The 22,412-nt window shown below is 45.6% G+C and overlaps 2 protein-coding genes across 2 annotated transcripts; one reads left to right on the top strand and one right to left on the bottom strand.

The window, feature by feature from the left end:
* The first annotated feature begins 3,199 nt into the window (after positions 1–3,199).
* LOC123453273 (olfactory receptor 1361-like) lies at positions 3,200–4,141 on the top strand. The gene has a single exon (XM_045130094.1). It carries the CDS (start codon positions 3,200–3,202, stop codon positions 4,139–4,141), a length of 942 nt encoding a protein of 313 aa, XP_044986029.1.
* Positions 4,142–14,856: 10,715 nt separating this feature from the next.
* On the bottom strand, positions 14,857–22,364 carry Znf200 (zinc finger protein 200). Its single transcript, XM_045161751.1, has 5 exons — positions 22,242–22,364; positions 20,694–21,012; positions 17,948–18,021; positions 17,521–17,647; positions 14,857–16,160 (listed from the first exon to the last, which is right to left on the bottom strand). The coding sequence occupies exons 2-5, from the start codon at positions 20,938–20,940 to the stop codon at positions 15,460–15,462; spliced, it is 1,149 nt and encodes a 382-aa protein (XP_045017686.1). The 5' UTR covers positions 20,941–21,012; positions 22,242–22,364; the 3' UTR covers positions 14,857–15,459.
* Positions 22,365–22,412: the final 48 nt, after the last annotated feature.

Genomic DNA, 22,412 nt, shown 5'->3' with positions numbered 1-22,412 from the left:
ATAGATAAAAACAAAATCAAGAGCTGGAGAGATTGCTCAGTGGTTAAGGCACTTGCCTGCAAAGCCTAACGACTTGGGTTTGATTCCCCAGAACCCACATAAAGCCAGATGCACAAAGTGGCACCTGCATCTGGAGTTTGTGTGCAACGGCTAGAGGCCTTTGACATGCCATTTCTCTCTCTCTCTGCCTCTCCTTGCAAATAAATAAATACTGTAAAAAACAAAGACCAGAACTGAAGCCAGGAGTGGCGACATGCACATTTAATATCAGCGCTGGGGAGGTAGAAGTAGGAGGATCACTGTGAGTTTGAGGCCACCGTGAGACTACGTAGTGAATTCTTGGTCAGCCTAGGCTAGAGCAAGATTGTACCTTGAAAAACAAACAATAATTAAAGAAAAAAAAAAAACAATCTTAATTGACACTTCAAGCCTATAGAAACAGATCACAAAGATGATGAAAGCTGAGGTCTCAGAGAATCATCTCTGGGACTTGTTTCCTCTCAGACAGTTGCACCCCAAGTTCTGAACCAGGAGTTGGATGACATGCTTGGTCGCTGTGGTTCCACAGGGACCAGGAAATCAGTGGGACGATTACTTTCTGCTTGTCTCTAATGAGACACTAGGGAGTCTGGTCCCCGAGGTGATGGATGCGACTGTAAATACCTGTCTGAGTCCCCCAGACGTTGCTCTTGCACAGAAGGCCACGGCCTTGAACACTCACTCTTCCTTTGATCAGAACCTACCCAGATTTCTGAGACTTCCAGTCTTTGGTGTAGCGAGGACCCCTGACCAGCAACCCCAAGGAGAAGACCACGTGGGAGAAGGGCCAGCCCCGGGCTGTGCAGGTGCTGTGATGGCCCTGCAGGGGGCAGGGTCTCAGTGACAAGTGATGCTCTCTCTTCCACATTAGCAGAGTTGAGGGTCCTTCAAGCAGACCTTGAGATGAGCACAGTAGCTGTCGGCTGTTTCTCCTGCTCCCATGAGCTACTGAGGAGTGAGGGAAAGATGGATTGTCACACAGAGCTGAATGAGTGCAGGGAAGGGTTGTGTGCATGCACATATGTGTGTATGTATGTGGTTTTAGTGTTGTTAATAAAGTTAAAAGGGTGAATTTAGTGGGATGCAAGCTCTATTAGTGGGGACCGTGAGAACTCGTGGCTGGTCCTGGTTCCGCAGCTCTAATGCCAGATTTCTCACGGAAATGGCTGTGGTGTGGCATGTTGCATCCAAACCCTCATCTTACATATTACTCTCTCTCTCTCTCTTGGTTTTTTGAGGTAGGGTCTCACTCTAACCCCAGCTGATCTGGTGTTTACTATGTAGTCTCAGGGTGGCCTCGAACTCATAGCAATCCTCTTCCTTTTGCCTCCCAAGTGCTGGGATTAAAGACATGCACCACCATGCACGGCTCATTTCTCTCTTTTTAAAAAAATTTTTTGTTGTTGTTGTTCATTTTTTATTTATTTATTTGAGAGTGACAGAGAGAAAGAGAGAGAGAGAGAGAGAGAGCTTGAGAATGGATGTGCCAGGGCTTCCAGCCACTGCAAATGAACTCCAGATGCGTGTGCACCCTTGTGCATCTGGCTAACGTGGGTCCTGGGGAACCGAGCTTCGAACCGGGCTCCTTAGGCTTCACAGGCAAGCGCTTAACCACTAAGCCATCTCTCCAGCCTCATTTCTCTCTTTTTAATACAGGTACACAATGTGTTTAAATATTTTGAAGTTTTTACGTATGCATTGATTAATTGACATGTGTTCATGTATGTGCGTGTTTGGATGCATAAGGCCTCTCGTAACTTACAAATGAACACGATACTTTTTTGCATTCAGCTTGGTATGTGGCTTCAGAACTGAACCTGGGCTGGCAGGCTTCCCAGCTGGCACCGTAGCTGCTGCTGAGCCATCTTCCCAGCTCCATAGTGTTTTGATAATCAGCTTCTCCCATTGCTGGGCATGGTGGCTCTTGCTTGCATTCCCAGCACTCAGGAGGCTGAGGTAAGAGGATCACCATGAGTTCAAGGCTGGCCTGAAACTGAGTGAGACTCTGCCTGTTGTACTCAGGCTCCCATTGCTGGCAGAAAACAGCCGACCAAGAGCAGCTTTGGGGAAAAAAGGGTTGACTTTGGCTTACAGACTCAAGGGGAAGCTCCATGATGGCAGGGGGAAATGATGGCATAAGCAGAGGTTGGACTGTATCACCTCCTGGCCAACATCAGGTGGACAACAGGAACAGGAGAATGTGCCAAACACTGGCAAAAGGTAGCTGGTTCTAACACCCAGAAGCCTGCCCCCAGCAATACACTGCCTCCAGGAGGATTCAGTTCCCAAATTGCCATCAGCTGTGGACCTAGCAGTCAGAACACCTGAGTTTATGGGGCACACCTGAATCAAACCAACACTCTGCTAAAACAAACACATGAAGGGCTGAAAAGATGGCTAGTGGCTAAAGGGGCTTGATTTCAAAGCCTGCAGCCTGGGTTGAGTCCCTTTGTATAAATAAATATTAAAAGAATACATTCTTGCACCACACGTCATACACCACATCATGTTCTGTGCTCCTGCCCCATGTGCGTGCCTGCCTGGTCAGCTGTGTAGTACACAGGGTCCATGTCTACGTAAGACTGTTGATGAGTTTTGCTCCTCAGCAGTTTGCTGAGCACTTTCCAGGACCATGAAGGTGACGCTGGAGGAAATTTCCAGCTCAGCTCCAGCATGATTTCTCAGTGTTCTATAGCTGACAATTTTTTGTTTGTTTGTTTGTTTGTTTTTGTTTTTCAAGGTAGGGTCTCAATTTAGCCCAGGCTGACCTGGAAGTCACTCTGTATTCTCAGGGTGGCCTCAAACTCATGGTGATCCTCCTACCTCTGCCTCCTGAGTGCTGGGATTAAAGGCATGCACCACCATGCCCAGCCTGACAGTTTTACAAATATTTTATATTTATTTATTTATTTGACAGAGAAAGAGGGAGAGAAAGGGGGGGGGATGAATGGGCGTGCCAGGGCCTCCAGCTACTGCAAATGAACTCCAGACGCTTGCACCCCCTTGTGCATCTGGCTAATGTGGGTCCTGGGGAATTGAACTTGAGTCCTTTGGCTTTGCAGGCAAATGCCTTACCCATTAAGCCATCCCTCCAGCCCCTAGCTGACAGTTTTTACATTGCTGACCTCTGCCTCTCTTGTCTGCAGCTGGGCTCAGACTCATGAGAGGCACGAACCAGTCGAGGGTCTCCGAGTTCCTCCTCCTGGGTCTCTCCCGGCAGCCCCGACAGCAGCAGCTCCTCTTCCTGCTTTTCCTCACCATGTACCTGGCCACCGTCCTCGGGAACCTGCTCATCCTCCTGGCCGTCGGCACAGACTCCCGCCTGCGCACGCCCATGTACTTCTTCCTCTGCCACCTGTCCTTTGTGGACATCTGCTTCTCCTCCACCACCGTGCCCAAGGTGCTGGCCAGTCACATTCTCAAGAGCCAGGCCATCTCCTTCTCCGGCTGTCTCACGCAGCTGTTTTTTCTCTGTGTCTTTCCTACAATGGACAATTTCCTCCTGGCCGCGATGGCCTATGACCGCTTTGTGGCCATATGTCACCCCTTGCATTACACAACAAAGATGACCCATCAGCTCTGCGCCCTGCTGGTGGGGGGATCGTGGGTTGTTGCCACTTTGAATTCTCTTTTGCACACTCTGCTGATGGCTCGACTCTCCTTCTGTGCAGACAATGTCATCCCGCACTTCTTCTGCGAAGTGACTCCCCTCCTGAAACTCTCCTGCTCAGACACACACCTCAACCAGTTCATGATTCTTTATGTAGCAGGACTGATAATGATGGCCCCATTCGTTTGCGTCCTGGTCTCCTATGTCTTTATTGCTTGTGCTGTCCTGAGGGTGTCGACCGCGAGGGGAAGGTGGAAAGCCTTCTCCACCTGCGGCTCCCACCTGGCTGTGGTCTGTCTCTTCTACGGCACCATCATCTCTCTGTACTTCAGCCCGTCCTCCGCGCACTCCACTGGGCAGGACATGGCAGCCGCGGTGATGTACACAGTGGTGACGCCCATGCTGAACCCTTTCATCTACAGCCTGCGGAACAGGGACTTGAAAGACGCCCTGAGGAAAGTGCTCACCATGAAGTTTGTATCTGCTCAATAAAGACAGAAGCTTATCTGGGCGTGGAGGCGTGCACTTTTCATCCCAGCACTTGGGAGACAGAGGTAGGAGGATTGAATGCATTCAATGGCAGCCCAAGACAACGTAGTCAGTGTGGGCTAGAGGAAGAATCTACCTCAAAAAAAAAAAAAAAAAAAAGAAGGGAAGGATTTACACTTAAATCCCCCCCCTTTTTTTTTTTGTTTTTCGAGGTAGGGTTTCAGTCTAGCCCAGGCTGACCTGGAATTCACTGTAGTCTCAGGGTGGCCTCGAACTCATGGCGATCCTCTTACCTCTGCCTCTCGAGTGCTGGGATTAAAGGCGTGCGCCACCACGATAGGATCTATTGTTTTTTTCTTTACTGTGTGAAACTTACCATGTACTCTTTATCTTGAGAGAGCAAACCCCAGGATATAATCCTTCTAAGGTTAAAAAAAAAAAAAAAAAAAAAAAGACCTCTTTAACAAATAATGAACATTTTCCCCATGGCTACTTTTAAATGGTTTTGTTAACAATGACTTCTCTTTCCCACAGCCAGCTTCTATTGCTTCCTTTTCTGGTATATGTGTCATAATTTCCAGTTTCTTTTCATGATTTCCACTTTTTTTGTTATTTGAAACTGAAAATTTCAGAAAATATAGCATCTCTGGGTTCTGGTTCCTCCTGCTCCCGTATATGTTTTTTTGTGATTGACTTATTGGTTATTGATGTTTGAGCTATTTTATGAAGTCCATCCTATCAATTCCACCTCCATCATGACCTATTGTTTGGACAGAACATAAATTCCACTGTTAAGAAGGTGATCAAAGTGTAACTGCTTGGGCTAGAGAGATGACTTAGTGGTTAAGGTACTTGCCTGCAAAGGCTAAGGTCTCACATTTAACTCTCCAGATCCCAGGTTAGTCAGATGCACAAAGGTGAGGCAAGCACAAGGTGGCACATGCCCAGTAGGTGGCACAAGTATCTGAAATTTAATTGCCGTGGCTGAGCCCCCAGTGCGCCAATTCTATCTCCCTGTCTCTCTCTTGCTTTCTCTTTTTTTAAAAAAGTATAACTCCTTGAGAGGGTTAGTTTCTGAGCTCACTGTTTGGGATGTGGCTGACTATGAGGAAGACTTCTCCCATCTGTTTCTGCTGCTATACTTTAAAAAAATTTTAATTCATTTAAATTTTCAAGGGGTGGGAGGGAGGGAGGGAGGGAGAAAGAGAGAGAGAGAGAATGAGAATGGGAGTACCATGGCCTCTAGCCACTGTAAACAAACTCCAGATGCATGAGCCACTTTGTGCTTCTGACTTTACATGGGTCCTGGGGAATCAAACCCAGGCTGTCAGGCTTTGCAAGCAAACAAGTGCCTCTAACCACCAAGCAATCTCCCAAGCCACCGCTGCTGTTATTTTTGAGAAAGCGTGTTGGCACATGGCCCAGCTTAATCTTAGTCTCTGGATCATCTCCCTCAGCCTTGCCAGTGCTGGTATTACAGGCAACACCATGTTTGGCTTCTTCAAATTATTTTCTAGGGCTGGGGAGATTGCTCAGTGGTTATAGGCACTTGCTTGTGAACCCTTCCAGCTCATGTTGGATTCCCCAGCTCCCACCTAAAGCCAGATGCACAAATTAGTGTATTCATCTGGAGTTTGTAGCAACAAGAGGCCCTGATGTGTCTGTCTCGCTCTGCTCACAAATAAGTGAATTAAAAAATATATTTATTTTCTAGAAGACCCTGAAACTGTCTCTCACTATGTTGCAGTCAGGTTTGCATTGCTGGTAGAAATCACCTGAACAAGAGCAGCTTTTGCAGAAAAAAAGGGTTTATTTTGGCTTACAGACTCGAGGGGATGCGCCATGATGACAGGGAAAATGATGGCATGAGGAGAGGGTGGACATTGCCCCTTGACCAACATAAGGTGGACCATAGCAACAGAAGAGTGTGCCAAACACTGGCAAGGGGACAGTGGCTATACCACCCAATTGCATTTCCATTGCCATTTTTTTCTTTCTTTTCCTTTTTCCTCTTTACTGTTTATTTTGTTTTTCAAGGTAGAGTCTCACTCTAGCCCAGGTTGACCTGGATTCACTATGTAGTCCCAGGCTGGCCTCAAACTCACAGTGATCCTCCTATCTCTGCCTCCCAAGTGCTGGGATTAAAGGCATGCACCACCATGCCTGGCTTCTTTTCTGTTTTTATGAGTTAGGATTATACTTTGTTGTTCAAGCTAGTCTGGAACTTGCAGCAATTCTCCTGCCTCAGCCTGTAGAGTGCTGAGATCATAAGTGTTTACCACTGTACCCAGCTTATCGTTTCCACGAAAGCATTTCCACTCTTAACCCTTCGGCACTTGGCTTTCACCGTTTGCAGTAAGAACTGTGAGTGAGGCCAGTATCTTGCCAGGCATTAGAAAACACTCTGAGCTCTGAACGGGACAGGATCTGTGCTGCCTCTGGCCCAGCTCTCCCTCTCCTGTATGTTTGCATTTTTCTCTCATCTATAGATTTTTGCTTGTTCATCTGTGAGTCAGCCACAGGGAGCATCACAGGCTTCTGGATTTCCATGGAGAGGACAAGACACACTGAGGATGACCTGTTGGCCTGAGTCACTGTTCTAGGTTTCCCAGACGAATCATCAGTCCTCACTGGGGAGGGCTGACACAGAACCAGTGGGGTTGCTGGAGCCACACTCCTGAGGGGCTGTAGATCAGGAGGACATTTACAGAATGGGTGATCCACTGTGAGTTGGGAGTCCATTCCAAAAGAAGTCTAGGGCTAGAGAGATGGCTTAGCAGTTAAGGCACTTGCCTGTGACCTAAGGACCCATGTTCTGCTCTCTGGATCCCATGTAAACCAGATGCACAAAGGTGAGGCAAGCACAAGGTCTCAAATGCCTACTAGGGGCACAAACATATGGATTGCTATAGCTGAGGCCCTGGCATGCCAATTCTCTCTCTGTCTCTCTGAAATAAAAGTTTTTTAAAAATGAAAAAAAAAGAAAAAGATTACTCATGGTACACAGAGTTCCTCAGTCATGTCAAGCTATGCAATCCTCCATGTCTCTCCTTCCTCCTTACATCATGGATGGGGTGATTTCTCAGTGGTTAAAGACACTTGCTTGCAAAGTCTGCTGGCCCAGGTTTGATTCTCCAGTACCTACATAAAGCAAGATGCACAAAGTGGCACGTGTCTGGAGCTTGGTTGCAACAGCAAGAGTCTCTGGCATGTCCATACAAACAGACACTCTCTCTTTCATAATGAAATAAACATGTTAAAAAAGTAGAATTTATATCAAATGCTATAAGGGGTCAGGTCTGCAACAACATACCCTTGCCTCTCTAACTGTCAGTCCCTCCCTGAAAATGTCACTTGAGTTTTGCCTCCACTCAAGTTCTGACCCAAGAGTAAGATGGCAGGTGCGTCATCACAGTTGTCTGTAGGGGCCAGGACATATATGGATTAATTACTTTTTGCTTATCTCTAATGAGATGCTCAGGGAATTGAATCCCAGCGGCAATAGATGCCATGGTAAGTAGCTGCCTTCCTGCACAGAGAGCTAATGTTAGGAACGTCCACTCTTCACTTGCTCAGAACCTGCCCTAAGACTTCTGAGACTTTCCAGTCCTTAGAATAGAGAAAAACCATTGACCAGCAACTCCAAGGTGAATAACTCAGGGAGGTGATGGTGCTGACCTGGTCAGGGGCTTCAAAACCATGGAGATGCCACCTGTTTAGGGACAGTATCTCATGTAACCAGGGTTGGCCCAGGACTCCCTCAGTCACAGTAGTTAGTCTTAAACTCCATCCACTGCAAACGAACTCCAGATGCATGTGCCACCTGGTGCATCTGGCTTATGTGGGTCCTGGGGAATCCTTGAACTTGGGTCCTTAGGCTTCATAGGCAAGCACTTAATCACTAAGCCATCTCTCCAGCCAGATTCTACTGTTTTTTTTTTCATTAAAAATTTATTATTTATTTTTAATTTATTATTTTTTAAATTAACAGCTTCCATGATTGCAAACAATATCCCATGGTAATGCCCACCCTTCCCCCACTTTCCCCTTTGAAACTCCACTCTCCATCATATCCCCTCCCCCTCTCAATCAGTCTCTCCTATATTTTGATGTCATGATCTTTTCCTACTATTATGAGGGCCTTGTGTAGGTAGTGTCGGGCACTGTGAGGGCGTGGATATCCAGGCCATTTTGTGTCTGGAGCATCACATTGTAAGGAGTCCTACCCTTCCTTTGGCTCTTACATTCTTTCCACCACCTCTTCTGTGATAGACCCTGAGCCTTGGAAGGTGTGATAGAGATATTGCAGTGCTGAGCACTCCTGTCACTGCTTCCCAGTACCATGATGCCTTCTGAGTCATCCCAAGGTCACTGCCATCTGAAAAAAGAAGTTTCTCTAAACAAAAGTGAGAGTAGCATCAATATAAGGGTATGAACATTAAGAGAAGTGTTTACTGGGCAGTTTGGTGAGCATAGTATATACATTTAGCCAAACAGCAGCAGGCATTACACCCCTAGGGCTCATGACTACCCGTTGTATGTTTTTAGCATCAGGGATGTATTCCCTCCCATAGAGCAGGCCTCCAGTACAATTAGAGGGCAGTTGGTTTCCACCATGACAAACATGCCACTATTGCACCCATTACCTCATTTGGCCAGGCTGGCAAAATTTAAGGCTTGCAGTGTTCACCGTTGAGTATCTCCACTGGTCTACATGGAGGAAGTTTTTCAGCTCAGCTCCAGCAGGGTTTCTCAGTGACCTTGCAGCCCAAGTATGTGCAATCTTCAGCAATAAATAGGGTCTTACCATCTATTCCTGGTGGGAAACCAAGTGCCTCAGCAATGGCCTGTAATGTTCGGGGAGCATCAGGGACCTCCCTGGCTAACAACTCACTGGAAGGTATCCCATCCCTGGCACTGAAAAATTTCTAGTAACAATCTATGGCTCCTGTGTGTTCCATTGTCTAAAAAAGTAGGTTTCCATATGAGTTATTTATATCCTCTTAGATTTTGATTAACTGTCCCTCCACCTTTCCTTACTGAATCTCTTCCCCTGACCTCACTTAGACCTTTTCACCCCCATTAATCTTCTATTTCCATATATACAATACCATCCTATTAGGTCCCCCCTCTCTCCCTTTCTAAGCCCTTTATATCTCCTTTTAAGCTTACTGGCCTTTGCTACTGAGTTTTCTTCCTACTTACACAGAAGTCCAGTTATTTGAAGCTAGGATCCACATATGAGAGAGAATATGCGACGTTTGGTTTTCTGGGCCTGGGTTACCTCACTTTGTCTGGTTTTATTTTGTATTTTTTTTATTAGCATTTTCCATGATTATAAAAAAATATCCCATGGTAATTCCCTCCCTCCCCCCCCAACACTTTCCCCTTTGAAATTCCATTCTCCATCATATTACCTCCCCATCTCAATCATTGTACTTACATATATACAATATCAACCTATTAAGTACCCTCCTCCCTTCCTTTCTCTTCCCTTTATGTCTCCTTTTTAACTTACTGGCCTCTGCTAGTATTTTCATTCTCACACAGAAGCCCAATCATCTGTAGCTAGGATCCACATATGAGAGAGAACATGTGGTGCTTGGCTTTCTGGGCCTGGGTTACCTCACTTAGTATAATACTTTCCAGGTCCATCCATTTTTCTGCAAATTTCATAACTTCATTTTTCTTTACCACTGAGTAGAACTCCATTGTATAAATGTGCCACATCTTCATTATCCACTCATCAGTTGAGGGACATCTAGGCTGGTTCCATTTCCCAGCTATTATAAATTGAACAGCAATAAACATGGTTGAGCATGTACTTCTAAGGAAATGAGATGATTCCTTTGGATATATGCCTAGGAGTGCTACAGCTGGGTCATATGGTAGATCAATCTTTAGCTGTTTTTGGAATCTCCACACTGATTTCTACAATGGCTGGACCAGACTGCATTCCCAGCAGCAGTGTAGAAGGGTTCCTCTTTTTCCACATCCCCACCAACATTTATGATCATTTGTTTTCATGATGGTGGCCAATCTGACAGGAGTGAGATGGAATCTCAACGTAGTTTTAATCTGCATTTCCCTGATGACTAGTGACGTAGAACATTTTTTTAGATGCTTATATACCATTCATATTTCTTCCTTTGAGAATGCTCTATTTAGCTCCACAGCCCATTTTTTGATTGGCTTGTTTGATTCCTTATTATTTAACTTTTTGAGTTCTTTGTGTATCCTAGATATTAATCCTCTATCAGATATATAGCTGGCAAAGATTTTTTCCCATTCTGTAGGTTGCCTCTTTGCTTTTTTCACTGTGTCCTTTGCAGTGCAAAATCTTTGTAATTTCATGAGGTCCCAGTGATTTATCTGTGGTTTTATTGCCTGAGCAATTGGGGTTGTATTCAGAAAGTCTTTGCCAAGACCACACCTGGCTTTCAACTTATTTTCTTTAATGTTTAAATATTTATTTGCAAGCAGAGAGAGAGAGAGAGAGAGGGAGGGAGGGAGGGAGGGAGGGAGGGAGGGAGGGAGGGAGGGAGGGAGGGAGGGAGGGAGGGAGGGAGGGAGGATGTGCACACCAGGGCTTCTAGCCACTGCAATTGAAATCCAGATGCATGTGTCCCTTTGTGCATCTGGCTTTACATGGGTACTGGGGAATCACACTTGGGTTATTAGGTTTTGCAGGCAAGTGCCTTAACCTCTAAGCCATCTCTTCAGTCCTGATCCAACTTATTTAATAGAAATAACAAAGCTGGGAGTGGTGGCACACACCTTTAATCCCAGCACTTGGGAGGTAGAGGTAGGAGGATCACTGTGAGTTTGAGGCCACCCTGAGATTACATAGTGAATTCCAGGTCAGCCTGGGCTATAGTGAGACCCTACCTCACAAAACAATAAATAAATAGAAATAACACCTATTCAGAGCATTTCTTTCTAGGTGAATTTTAAATAGTCTTTAATTTTTTTACGTCTTTTTTTGTTTGTTTGTTTGTTTTTTTGTTTTTCGAGGTAGGGTCTCACTCTGGTCCAGGCTGACCTGGGAACTAACTATGGAGTCAGGGTGGCCTCGAACTCATGACAATCCTCCTACCTCTGCCTCCCGAGTGCTGGGATTAAAGGCGTGCGCCACCACGCTCGGCTTTAAGTATTTCTTCTATGTGTATGCACATATATATGCTTTCACACGTGTGTTGGTACATGCATGCCTCAGCACAAATGAGGTCACAGAACAACTTTTGGGGTTTATTATTGTTCCCTTGTTTGAGGGTTTCTCACTCTGCTTTTTGCTGCATTTGCCATGAGCACCCAGGAAATTCTCCTGCCTCCAATCTTGCCTTGAGTGCTGGAATTACAGAAGCTTGCCACGGCTGCCAACGTCTTATATGGGGTCTGGGGATCAAACCAGCCTTGAGCAGGGAGTGCTTTACCCACTAAGTCTTTTCCCAGCTCCACTCCTCTTTCAAAAATCATACATTTCGGGCTGGAGAGATGGCTTAGCGGTTAAGCGCTTGCCTGTGAAGCCTAAGGACCCCGGTTCCAGGCTCGGTTCCCCAGGTCCCACGTTAGCCAGATGCACAAGGGGGCGCACGTGTCTGGAGTTCGTTTGCAGAGGCTGGAAGCCCTGGCGCGCCCATTCTCTCTCTCTCCCTCTATCTGTCTTTCTCTCTATGTCTGTCGCTCTCAAATAAATAAATAAAAAATGAACCAAAAAAAAAAATTAAAAATCATACATTTCATTTAGACTATCTAGTTTATGGGCATAGAGTTGTTGTGAATATTCCTTTACCATCCTTTTAATATTTTATCTTTATTTATTTACTTGACAGAGAGAGATAGAATGGGCATGCCAGGGTCTCCAGCCACTGAAACAAACTCCAGACATGTGCAACCCCTTATGCATCTGGCTAACATGAGTCCTGGGGAATGGAACCTGGGTCCTTTGTCTTTGCAGGCAAACGCCTTAACTGTTAAAGCAATCCCTCCATCCCTCCTTTACCATCCTTTTAATGTCCACCCTTGCCACTTGTAAACTCATTCCAGACACGTATGCCACTTTGTGCATCTGACTTTACATGGGTACTAGGACCCAGGAGACTTTGCAGGCATTTACTTCTGACAATGGCAATTTGTATCTATTTTTTAAAAAAATCTTTGTATTTTTTTTTTAGACAGCAAGTGGAGAAAGAATTGGTACACCAGGGCCTCAGCCACTGAAATCAAACTTCAGACGCCTGTGCCACCTAGTGCACATATGCAACCTTGCACTTGCATCACCTTTGTGTGTCTGGCTTACATAGGATCTGCAGAGATTGAACATGAGTCCCTAGGCTTCACAGGCAAGTGTCTTAACTGCTATGCCATCTCTCCAGCCCTATCTTTTTTCTGTTTGGACTGGTTATGGATTTTATGTTCAATTTTCTCTACTGACTTCTGCTTTAATTTCTCTCATCTTTGCTTACTTTGGGTACATTTTGCTGTTCTTTTTATTTTTAAAAAATATTTTATTCAAAAAGGGGTGGAGGGAGCGAATGGACACACCAGGGTCTCCAGTCACTGCAAACAAACTCAGATGCATGCACCACCATGTGCATCTGATTTATGTGGAATCTGGGGAATTGAACCTAGGGCCTTAGGCTTGGTAGGCAAGTGCCTTAACTGCTAAGCCATCTCTCTAGCCCTTGCTTTTCTAATTCTCTTTCTCTCTCTTTTATTTTTCCAAGGTAGAGACTCACTCTAGCTCACGCTGACCTAGAATTCACTATGCAGCCTCAGGGTGGCCTTGAACTCATGGCGATCATCCCACCTCTGCTTCCTGAGTGCTGGGATTAAAGGCGTGTGCCACCATGCCTGGCTGGGAATTCAACAGTCTTAATTTTAGGTATCTCTTCATATATGTACTCACTAGTTCCTGACACCACCACTTTTGCTACATTTCACACTTTAGTAAATTTTTTTATGAGAAGATAGAATTGGCACATCAGGGCCTTAGACACTGCTAATCATCTCCAGATATGCACCACCTTGTGTGCACGCACCACCTATGGACATGCGTCACCTTGTGCATCTGGCTTATGCAGGCTCTGGGGAGTTGATCTTGGGTGCTTAGGCTTTGCAGGCAAGTGCTTTAAATGCTAACCCATCCCTCCAGCCCAGTAAATTTAATTTTCATCTACACTTTTTGGTAGTATTTAAATTTTTTTCATTATCCTTTTTGTTTTTGAACCATTTGAGGAATGTTTTTAATCTCCATTTGAGGATTTTTCCAGTATCTTAATTTTTTTCTTTTATAAAAATATTTTATTTATTTGAGAGAGAGAAAGAGGCAGATAGAGAGACAGAATAGGCATATCAGGGTCCCCAGCCACTGCAAACAAACTCCAGGTGCATCTTGCTGTATGTGGGTACTGGGAAATTAAACCTGAGTCCTTCAGCTTTGCAGGCAAGTGTCTTAACCGCTGGGCCATTTCTCCAGCCCCATATGAAGCAGCTTGACATAAGATGTGAGCTTTGTGTGCTGAGACAGTCTACTCTGAGCTCTGGGATTGTGATATGTCTTGAAAGTCCATCCATCCATACATCCTTCATCTGACACACTTTAAGCATTTGCTCTGGAGTGTGCAGTCAGCTTCCCATACCTTGACAGGGAAAGGATGGCAAAAATAAAAGATTGCTGTGGGCTGGGTGTGACATGCTGAGGGGTAAGGAGTGTGACTTTGGTGAAGTGAGAGTCATACACTTCATGTGCCCTACTAGCCCTTACCCTGGTTAGTTAGGTTTTCAGATCCCACATGAGAAGTCTGAAACCTAAATTTGTAGGTTAAAAAAAAATTACTTGCTTTTTACATGTTGACTGCTAAATCAAAAAAATTTTTAGCCGGGCGTGGTGGCGCACACTTTTAATCCCAGCACTGGGGAGGCAGAGGTCGGAGGATCACTTAATTTTTTTTTTTTTTAATTTACTCAGAAAAACAATACTGTAAAAGTAGAAAGGCATGATGTTTCTGAGTGAGAAACAAAATACTGACGTAAAACTTTGGGAAACGTAAAATCAAGAAAAACTGATCAAGAATTCCTAATCACACTATCAGGTTGTCCTTACCACCTAACAGAGCACATGAGGTCAGGCAGCATTGCTTACCAAAGCTACTTAAGACTCCTGTCCCTGGAGAGGCAATAGGCCTAGCTCCTGGAGGCATTTGTAAAAGCCCAACTTTGTCAGGTAGAGACCATCCCATTGCTAAAGGTCTGGTGACTACGTAAACTGAAACCAGGGCTGAAGAAATGGCTTAGAGGTTAAGGCACTTACCTGATAATCCCAAGGATACAAAGGACCCAGGTTCAATTCCCCAGGACCCACGTAAGGCGTGCACAAGGTGGCACATGATTCTGGAGTTCATTTGCAGTGGCCGAAAGCCCTGGTGCACCCATTCTCTCTCTGCCGCTTTCACTCTCTCTCAAATAAGTGTAAACTAAATACAAGTAAGGTCACTGACTAGCCATGGTACCAAGCCAATTTTTTTCTTGCCTCCAGGTCTGTCCCTGTTTTCAGACCCATGAGGATTCCCCTCCTGGCATGTGAGCTCTTGGGACAAGAATCTGATCAGTTGCCCACTAGTGGGGCTGGATGGTGGGCATGGGTGATCCAAGCCTCCTCTAGCAGAGGCAGAAGACTACTGTTTGAGATATTAACAGAAAGAACAGTAGACACATGATTCTGTGAAAAGGATTTCTGTAAAAATTTCATAACAAATTGCCAACATTATTGAAGTTAACCATAATTTTAAATCATATATAAATGAGAGCAACTCTGTGACATTCATGTGCTGTCATTTCCTTACAGCGAGGTAAACAAGTCAACAGTCACACCTTATCAGAGTGCCTGAAGGTTGTATGACTTGCCATTAGAAGTCACTGGTTTGGTTGTTTCCATGGAACACAGTTCCGGGAGAGGACCTTGGCATTATTTCTCAAGTGCAAATTCCTATGTTTGTTGAGGGAAGGAAATGGGACATATTTCAATGACACTTTGTTCACCTAGGGAGATACACAGCCCTAGGCACAATTCATATTCAGTCTCTCATGAGGGGCCACGTGACATGTACCGTTGCACAGCTCACCAGGAAAGCTCCGTAGACCGAAAGTCTGCGCCGACTGAGGTACAGCCCTTGAGGAGGTTTCCTTCCCTGGGAGAACTCTTAAAATCCGAGGCTTCAGCCAAAATGATGATAACAAGGCTTTCAGGTATCTGTATCTTTTTAGGTAGTTTGGGAATTCCTCAAGAAACTTGTCAGGCTGAGGCAGGACCTTTCCTGACATCATTCCTGCTTCTGGGTCTTACATACTGAATGAGTTCTTTCATGCCGGGTACAGTTGGACAGACGACCAAATCGTTTCCCACATTTCTTGCAACCATAAGATTTCTCAGTTACATGACTCTGTAGATGAAGTAAAAAGTCTTCATTTTTAGGGAAGGTTTCCCCACATTCTGAACACTTAAGTATCTTCTCCCGTACATGGATTCCTTCATGGCGACTACGATGAGAATTCTGACGGAAGTTTTTCCCACACTGAGCGCAGGAGTAAGGCCTTGCTCCTGTATGGATTCGTTCATGTTTATTGAGATTTGTCTTGTGACTGAACCTTTTCCCACACTGGCTACAGTCATAAGGTTTCTCCCCAGTGTGAGTCCTCTGGTGGGAAATGAGGTAAGAACCGTCACTGAACTGCTTCCCACACAGCGGACACTTGTAGCATTTATTTACTTTCTGGTCACAGGCAAGTGCAGTAATACTGATGTCCACATATTTTGACAGCTCCTCTAGTGGGGTCTTGTTTTCAATGGTAACTAGCAGACTTCTCAGTCTCCTTGGCTGAAGAATGGGTGTATTTGGTCTTCTTTCCTGGCAACCTGGAGGCTGTTCAGAGACCAAAGAATAGTTTATTCCTTCGACATATGAAGATGTTTCTCGACAATCTTCTTTCTGAGGATCTTCATCTCTGGGGCCACTCTCCCTGACTGGCGACATAGAAAAGAGAATGTTATGCTTTGGAGGGACATGGCTCCAGCCAGGAAAAAGCAAGCCTTTCTTATGGAACCATAACTTCATGAGTTCTGGGGATAAAATACATAGGGGTGGGGAGAGAGCTCAGTTAATAAAGCGCTTGCCTTGAACTCACATTAAAATAAGCTGGATATGGTAGGACACACTTCATTTCCTAGGCTAGTGGGGTCTTGTTCAGGAAGTCCTTCCCCACTCCTATACCATGGACAGTTCCTCCTATTTTTTTTTTTTTTTTCCTTCCAATAATTGAAGACAGGTCTTAAAATTTTTTTTTTCTTGAAGTTTTTCGAGGTAGGGCCTCACTCTAGTCCAGGCTGACCTATAGTCTCAGGGTGGCCTCAAACTCATGGCAATCTTCCCACCTCTGTCTCCTGAATGCTGGGATTAAAGGTATGTGCCACCACACATTGTTGGTGGTACACACTTAAAATTCTAGTGCTGGAGAGGCAGGATCAGGAAGATCCTAGAGCCTTTTTGAGAAGCTCCAGGCCACTGGGAGATCCTGCCTCAAAAAAGGTACATAAGGGCTGAAGAGACTGCTTAGTGGTTAAGGCACTACCCTGCGAAGCTTAAGGGCCCATGTTCTAGTCTCCAGATCCCATATAAGCCAGATGCACAAAGTAGCACATGCATCTGGAGTTCGTTTGCAGTGGCTGGAGGCCCTGGAGTTCTCTCTCAAGTTAGAAAATAATAATTAAAAAAAAAAAGCTTGTTTGATAGGTGGTGGCACTACTGGAGATGGGACTAGTCATAAGGTATTAGGTCACTGGGGTTATGCCCTTGAAGAAGAAATCATTACAATGATACAAAACTGACTACACAGAGCTGGAATCACTCCTGCTCTGCTCCTACTTCCATTTCCCTGGATAACTAAGCTATTTTTTCACAATTAAATTTCAGGTCAGATTGTCTAGCTCCAGTAGAAAATTCCTATTAGTACTCCCAAAGGAATTCCACTGAAGTCATCAGTCATTTAGCCGGATCCTGTTTGCCAAACTAAGTCCTCTCTTCCATCATTACTTACAAGTATAGACACACACTTGCCTTTAGTAGGTGTGAATAGTGCCTTCACAGTTCCAGAGGAGTAACTTTTAGGCCAGGTGTAGTAAGTAGTGCACACCTGTGGCCTCAGCACTTGGGGCACAGAGGCAGGAAGATTACTCCAAGTATGATGTCATCCTGCTCCACACAGTGAGTTCCAGACCAGTCAGGACTACATAGCAAGACCCTGCTTCAAAATCTCTCTCTCTCACACACACAAACTACTTTTGCTTTTGCATAGAATGTGAACACACAAAGGACTTGATTTCTTACCCAGTAACATCATTTCCCCAACACGATCATTATTTTCCTTCTCTGAGTTGGGCTGTTGAGCAGGATCCATGCTTACACATTCTTCCTGAGAGTGATAGACATTCAAATCCTCAAAGACTGTGAGTGCCTGAAAGAACAAGAGGCCATTATCCTTTTACAAAGAGATTCCTCAGCAGGTCTGCTGGTAGAAAAGACTTAGACACAAAAATTACGGGAAAGGATGGCAAAGGAGGTTTATAAACCCACACAGGAGCAGCACAGACAGGATTCCCAGCTGGGAGGAGTCAGAAGAAAGCACAAGACTAAGGCCCAAGGAGGCTGACTTCCAAGAAGCGTTACATGCAGGTTTGCCATGAAGACAAGGCTGAAGCCTGCAAGAACAGAGGAGGTGATGCACTCGGACAGTGAGTGGAAAACTCGAACCCACCTCAGAATCAGCTTTAAAACACAGAGACACTGTCTCCTGTTTCTGCTGGACTCCTCCTCTAGGCAGAAGCTCCACTAAGGGATGAGGGAAAGAGGAATCTGTAGTTAGTGGAAAAATCAGTGACTCTGTGACAGACACTATGCTACACCTTCAAGCCGAGCTGATCTTGCTCCTTTGGCAAGCAACTCACAGCTCTTTCTTCTCCTATAATCCCTGAGTTAAAGCCACAACCCCAGAGCCTTAAATCTGTATGAGGTCTCATTAGGAAAAGGATTCCCTTCAGTAACTTTCAAAATTCCCAATGAAGGGGATGGAGAGATGGCTCAGTGGTTAAGGCACTTGCCTGTGAAGCCTAAGGGTCTAGGTTCATTTCCCCAGTACCCATATAAGCCAGATGCAGGTGGTCATGTAAGCATCTGGAGTTCATTTGCAGTGGCTAGAGGTTTTGATTCTCCCATTCTCTGTTTGCCTGTCTCTTTCTCTCAACTAAATAAAGAAATTCCAATAAATAGTCACTACCAAGGAGCTTGGAAGGCAAAATGCAAAGATGTCCTGAGTAAGTTCTAAAATCCTTCATAAATTGAAATCCACCTGATAGCTCATCTAATTCCTTTACTTTTAGTCAAAGATATGTCCATCCAGGCCTGCAGATGTGGCGCCATCGGTAGAGTACATGCCTACTATGCATGAATCTCCATGTTTGATCCTCAGCAACACATAAAACTTGGCATAGGGGTGTATGTCTATAACCCTAGCAGTTGGGAAGATATTAAGTTCAAAGTCTTCATACATATGTTGAGTTCAAGGCCAGCTTGCACTATATGAAATCCTATCTCAAAACATCCAAAAGATAGCCAGGCATGGTGGTGCACATCTTTAATCCCAACACTTGGGAGGCAGAGGTAGGAGGAATGCTGTGAATTTGAGTCCACTCTAAGACTACATAGTGAATTCTAGGTCAGCTTGGGCTGTAGTATGACCATACCTCAAAAAAACAATAAAAACAAACAAACAACAACAACAAAAATGTATAAGAAATGGCTTAGTGGTTAAGGCATTTGCCTGAGAAGCATTAAGGACCCACATTCGACTCTCTTCAGATCCCACATAAGCCAGATGCACAAGGTGATGCAAGCATGCATATGTGGACAAGATGGCGCATGCGTCTAGAGTTCAAGAACAATGACTGGAGGCTCTGACATGCCAGTTCTCGACCTCTCTCTCAAAAAAAAAAAAAAAAAAAAATCCAAAAGAGCCAGGTGTAGTGGCACACACCTTTAAACCAAGCACTGAAGAGGCAGAGGCAGGAGGATCACTGTGAGTTCAAGACTATCCTGGAACTACCACTGAGTTCCAGGTCAGCCTGGGCTATAGCAAGACCCTACCTCAAAAAACCAAAACCAAACCAAACCAAACAACAACAACAACAAAAACCCACAACAGGGCTGGAGAGATGGCTTAATGGTTATGGCACTTGCCTGTGAAGCGTAAGAACCCAGGTTCAGCTCCCCAGAACCCAAATAAACCAGATGTGTAAAAAGACACATATGCACAAGATGGCACGTATGTCTGGAGTTTGATTGCAGTGGTAGAGGCCCTAGAATGTCAATTTTCTCTCTCATTTAAAGAAAAAGCCACAAAAAAAAATAAATTTCCAACTATCCAGAATTGTCTGTGTAAAATTGATGACACAAAGCAATGCACACACTGCACACTGTGACTTTATGCACACCTCATGCATCCCTTAAGCTTTAGCTTGAGAAGAAAGCAACACCTCAATGTATTTAAGTTGACTCCTAAAGTATATTTTTAAAGCTTTTTTGAGGCACGTCTCACTCTAGTCCAGGTTGACTTGGAATTCACTCTGTAGCCTCAGGATGGCCATGGTGACCCTCCTACCTCAGCCTCTCAACTGCTGGGACTAAAGATGTGCACCACAACACGCAGCCAGTGTTGATCTGAAGCAGGGCCTTACATTAGTCCAGGCTGACCTGTAGCTCCAGCTAGCCTCAAACTCATGGTGATCTTCGCACTTTAGCACCCTAAGTTCTAAGAGTCTTATGTAGCCCAGGTAAGTCTCCAGCTTACTATGTGGCCGAGGATGATCTTAAACCCTCCTGTCCCCACCTCCTGAGTGCTAGGATTTATTGGCGTGTGCCACCCTGCCAGGTTTATTTGGTACTGGGGATCAAACCCAGGGCTCTGTGCATGCCAGATAAGCACTTGACTAAATGAGCCACATCCCAACCCTGATTCCTTTTCCATACTCTGACAACACAGATTTCTGAAAACAGAACAGGTACTTCAAGGGTGTCCGAAGGGGAGCAGTGCTTTCACTCGGTTTCCCTATCCAAGGCTGCTCTGTACCTATCAGCCAAGCATGGTTTCCTGGTGCCCCATGTGTATCTCCATCAGTCCAACAGCTGATGGACTATGCCCAGAGTGCTGAGACTTCGTGGCTCCTAAGCCACCCTGCACGTCTGCTCACGGGCTGAAATGATGGAGCCAGTGAGCAGCACCAGGGGGCAGATGACTTCCTCACAGACCAACCGCTCCCGCATGACACACTCTGCCCACTAGGTCTGGCTCCCTGCAACTCAACCCACAGTCCCCAGCAATAGGCAGTAACACTCTTCTCACTGTTCCAACACCCACTGACTAACCTGAACACACGGCTAGCATGAGGCCTGTTTCAGCACCAGTATCAGCCATCTGCCTTCTACTGATGCAAGCACATGCTTCTCACCTGTATATGGAAGGCTCGAACCCACACCCTTCATAACAGCCAAGGGGTCTTTGGCTTTCTGACCAGGATGGACTACCAACAGCTTGGGTAGAAAGAGGTGAAAATGCTCCAACACCAGCTGGTGGATGGTCCTGGACTGGCTGGTGGCATCTTGAAGGTGGTCTTGGATGAACTTGGACCCTGGAGGAATTCTCAGGATAAAGGGCTGCGTTGACTTTGTGGATACAGGACCTACTTTTGTAGTCATTGCACCTTGCGAGAGAACACGGGAGCTTCTGGAGTTGCCTCTTTTACTGACGGGAATATGCCGATACCCAAGCTGCAGACAAAGAAGTCAGTGATTTCCCCACAAGACTAAGACAGGACTACACTCCAATATAAAGGCTGGGTGGGGAGGACAGTTGAGATTCAAACCAAAAAGGAAAGAGCTAAAGTAGGGTAGTCATAATTCAAAAGAAAATCCCCGAGTAAGATTCTCTCAGGAGAATCTAAAAGGAAGCCTCCAGAGCATGCAAACCAAAGCTCAAGGGCTGGAGAGATGGCTCAGTGGTTAAGGCACTTGCCCATAGGGCTTAATGGCCGGGGTTCAGTTCCATAGTAGCCCTGTAAAAATCAGATGCGCAAAGTGGTGCCTGTGTCTGGAGTTCATTTGCAGCAGTTGGAAGCCCTGATATGCCCATTCTCTCTCCTCTCTCTCTGCTCGCAAATAAATAAATAAATAAATTAGGGTGGAGGGATGGCTTAGGGTTAAGGCATTTGCCTGCAAAGCCAAGGACCAAGACTTGATTCCCCAGGACCCACGGTAGCCAGATACACAAAGTGGTGCATCCATCTGGAGTTCATTTGCAGAGGCTGGAGGCCCTGGTGCACCCATCCTCTCTCTGTCAAATAAATAAACAAATAAACAAGAAGTCCTGGAAAGAAGGCTTAGCAGTAAAGGAGCTTGCTTGTGAAGCATAAAGACCCAAGTTTGATTCTCCAGTACCCACATAGGTTAGATGCACAAGGTGGTGCATGCGTCTGGAGTTCGTTTGCAGTGGCTGGAGGCCCTGGTGTGCCCATTCTATCTGCCTCTCTCTCCCTAGCTGAAAATAAATAAATAAAACATTAACAGAAAAAGAAAACCAAGAAAGCAATTGGGGTGCTGCTGCTGCAGAGATGCCTGCGTGGTTAAGGCACTTGCCTAAGGACCTGAGTTCCATTGTCCACTATCCAAGTAAAGCCAGATGCACAAGGTATCACATGTACCTGGAATTCATTTACAGTGGATGGATGCCCCGGTGCGCCCATTCTCTATCTGCCTCTTTCTCTCACTGTCGAATAAATAAATATTCCCCAATACCCACATAAAGCCAGATGCACAGTGGCGCATGCAGCTGGAGTTCCTTTGCAGCGGCTGGAGGTCCTGGCGCGCCTATTCTCTGTCCCTTCTATCTCTCTCGGCTTGCAAATAAGTAAATAAATATTAAACCGAAAAGAGTGATTTGAAATAGAACTGGGCCTCCCTGACGCCCCCTCCGCCCGCCCCAGCCGTTCGGAGCAGCTCACCAGAGCTTGGGGAACGACCGGGAAACCAGGCACCAGAAGCTGAGCCCACGCCTTCTTCCGCGCGTCCTCAACGAGTGCCGGCCACCAATGGAACTGGCCGCCTCCAGAGGAGAAGACGGCGGGTCGCGGGGCATGCTGGGAGGCCGAACGCCTCTCCCCGTGACGTCACGC

This window comes from Jaculus jaculus, chromosome 11, assembly GCF_020740685.1.
Source record: "Jaculus jaculus isolate mJacJac1 chromosome 11, mJacJac1.mat.Y.cur, whole genome shotgun sequence".
Taxonomy (NCBI): Eukaryota; Metazoa; Chordata; class Mammalia; order Rodentia; family Dipodidae; genus Jaculus; species Jaculus jaculus.
Note: the sequence above shows the minus strand (reverse complement) of the source record. Positions and strands in the feature narration are given on the sequence as shown.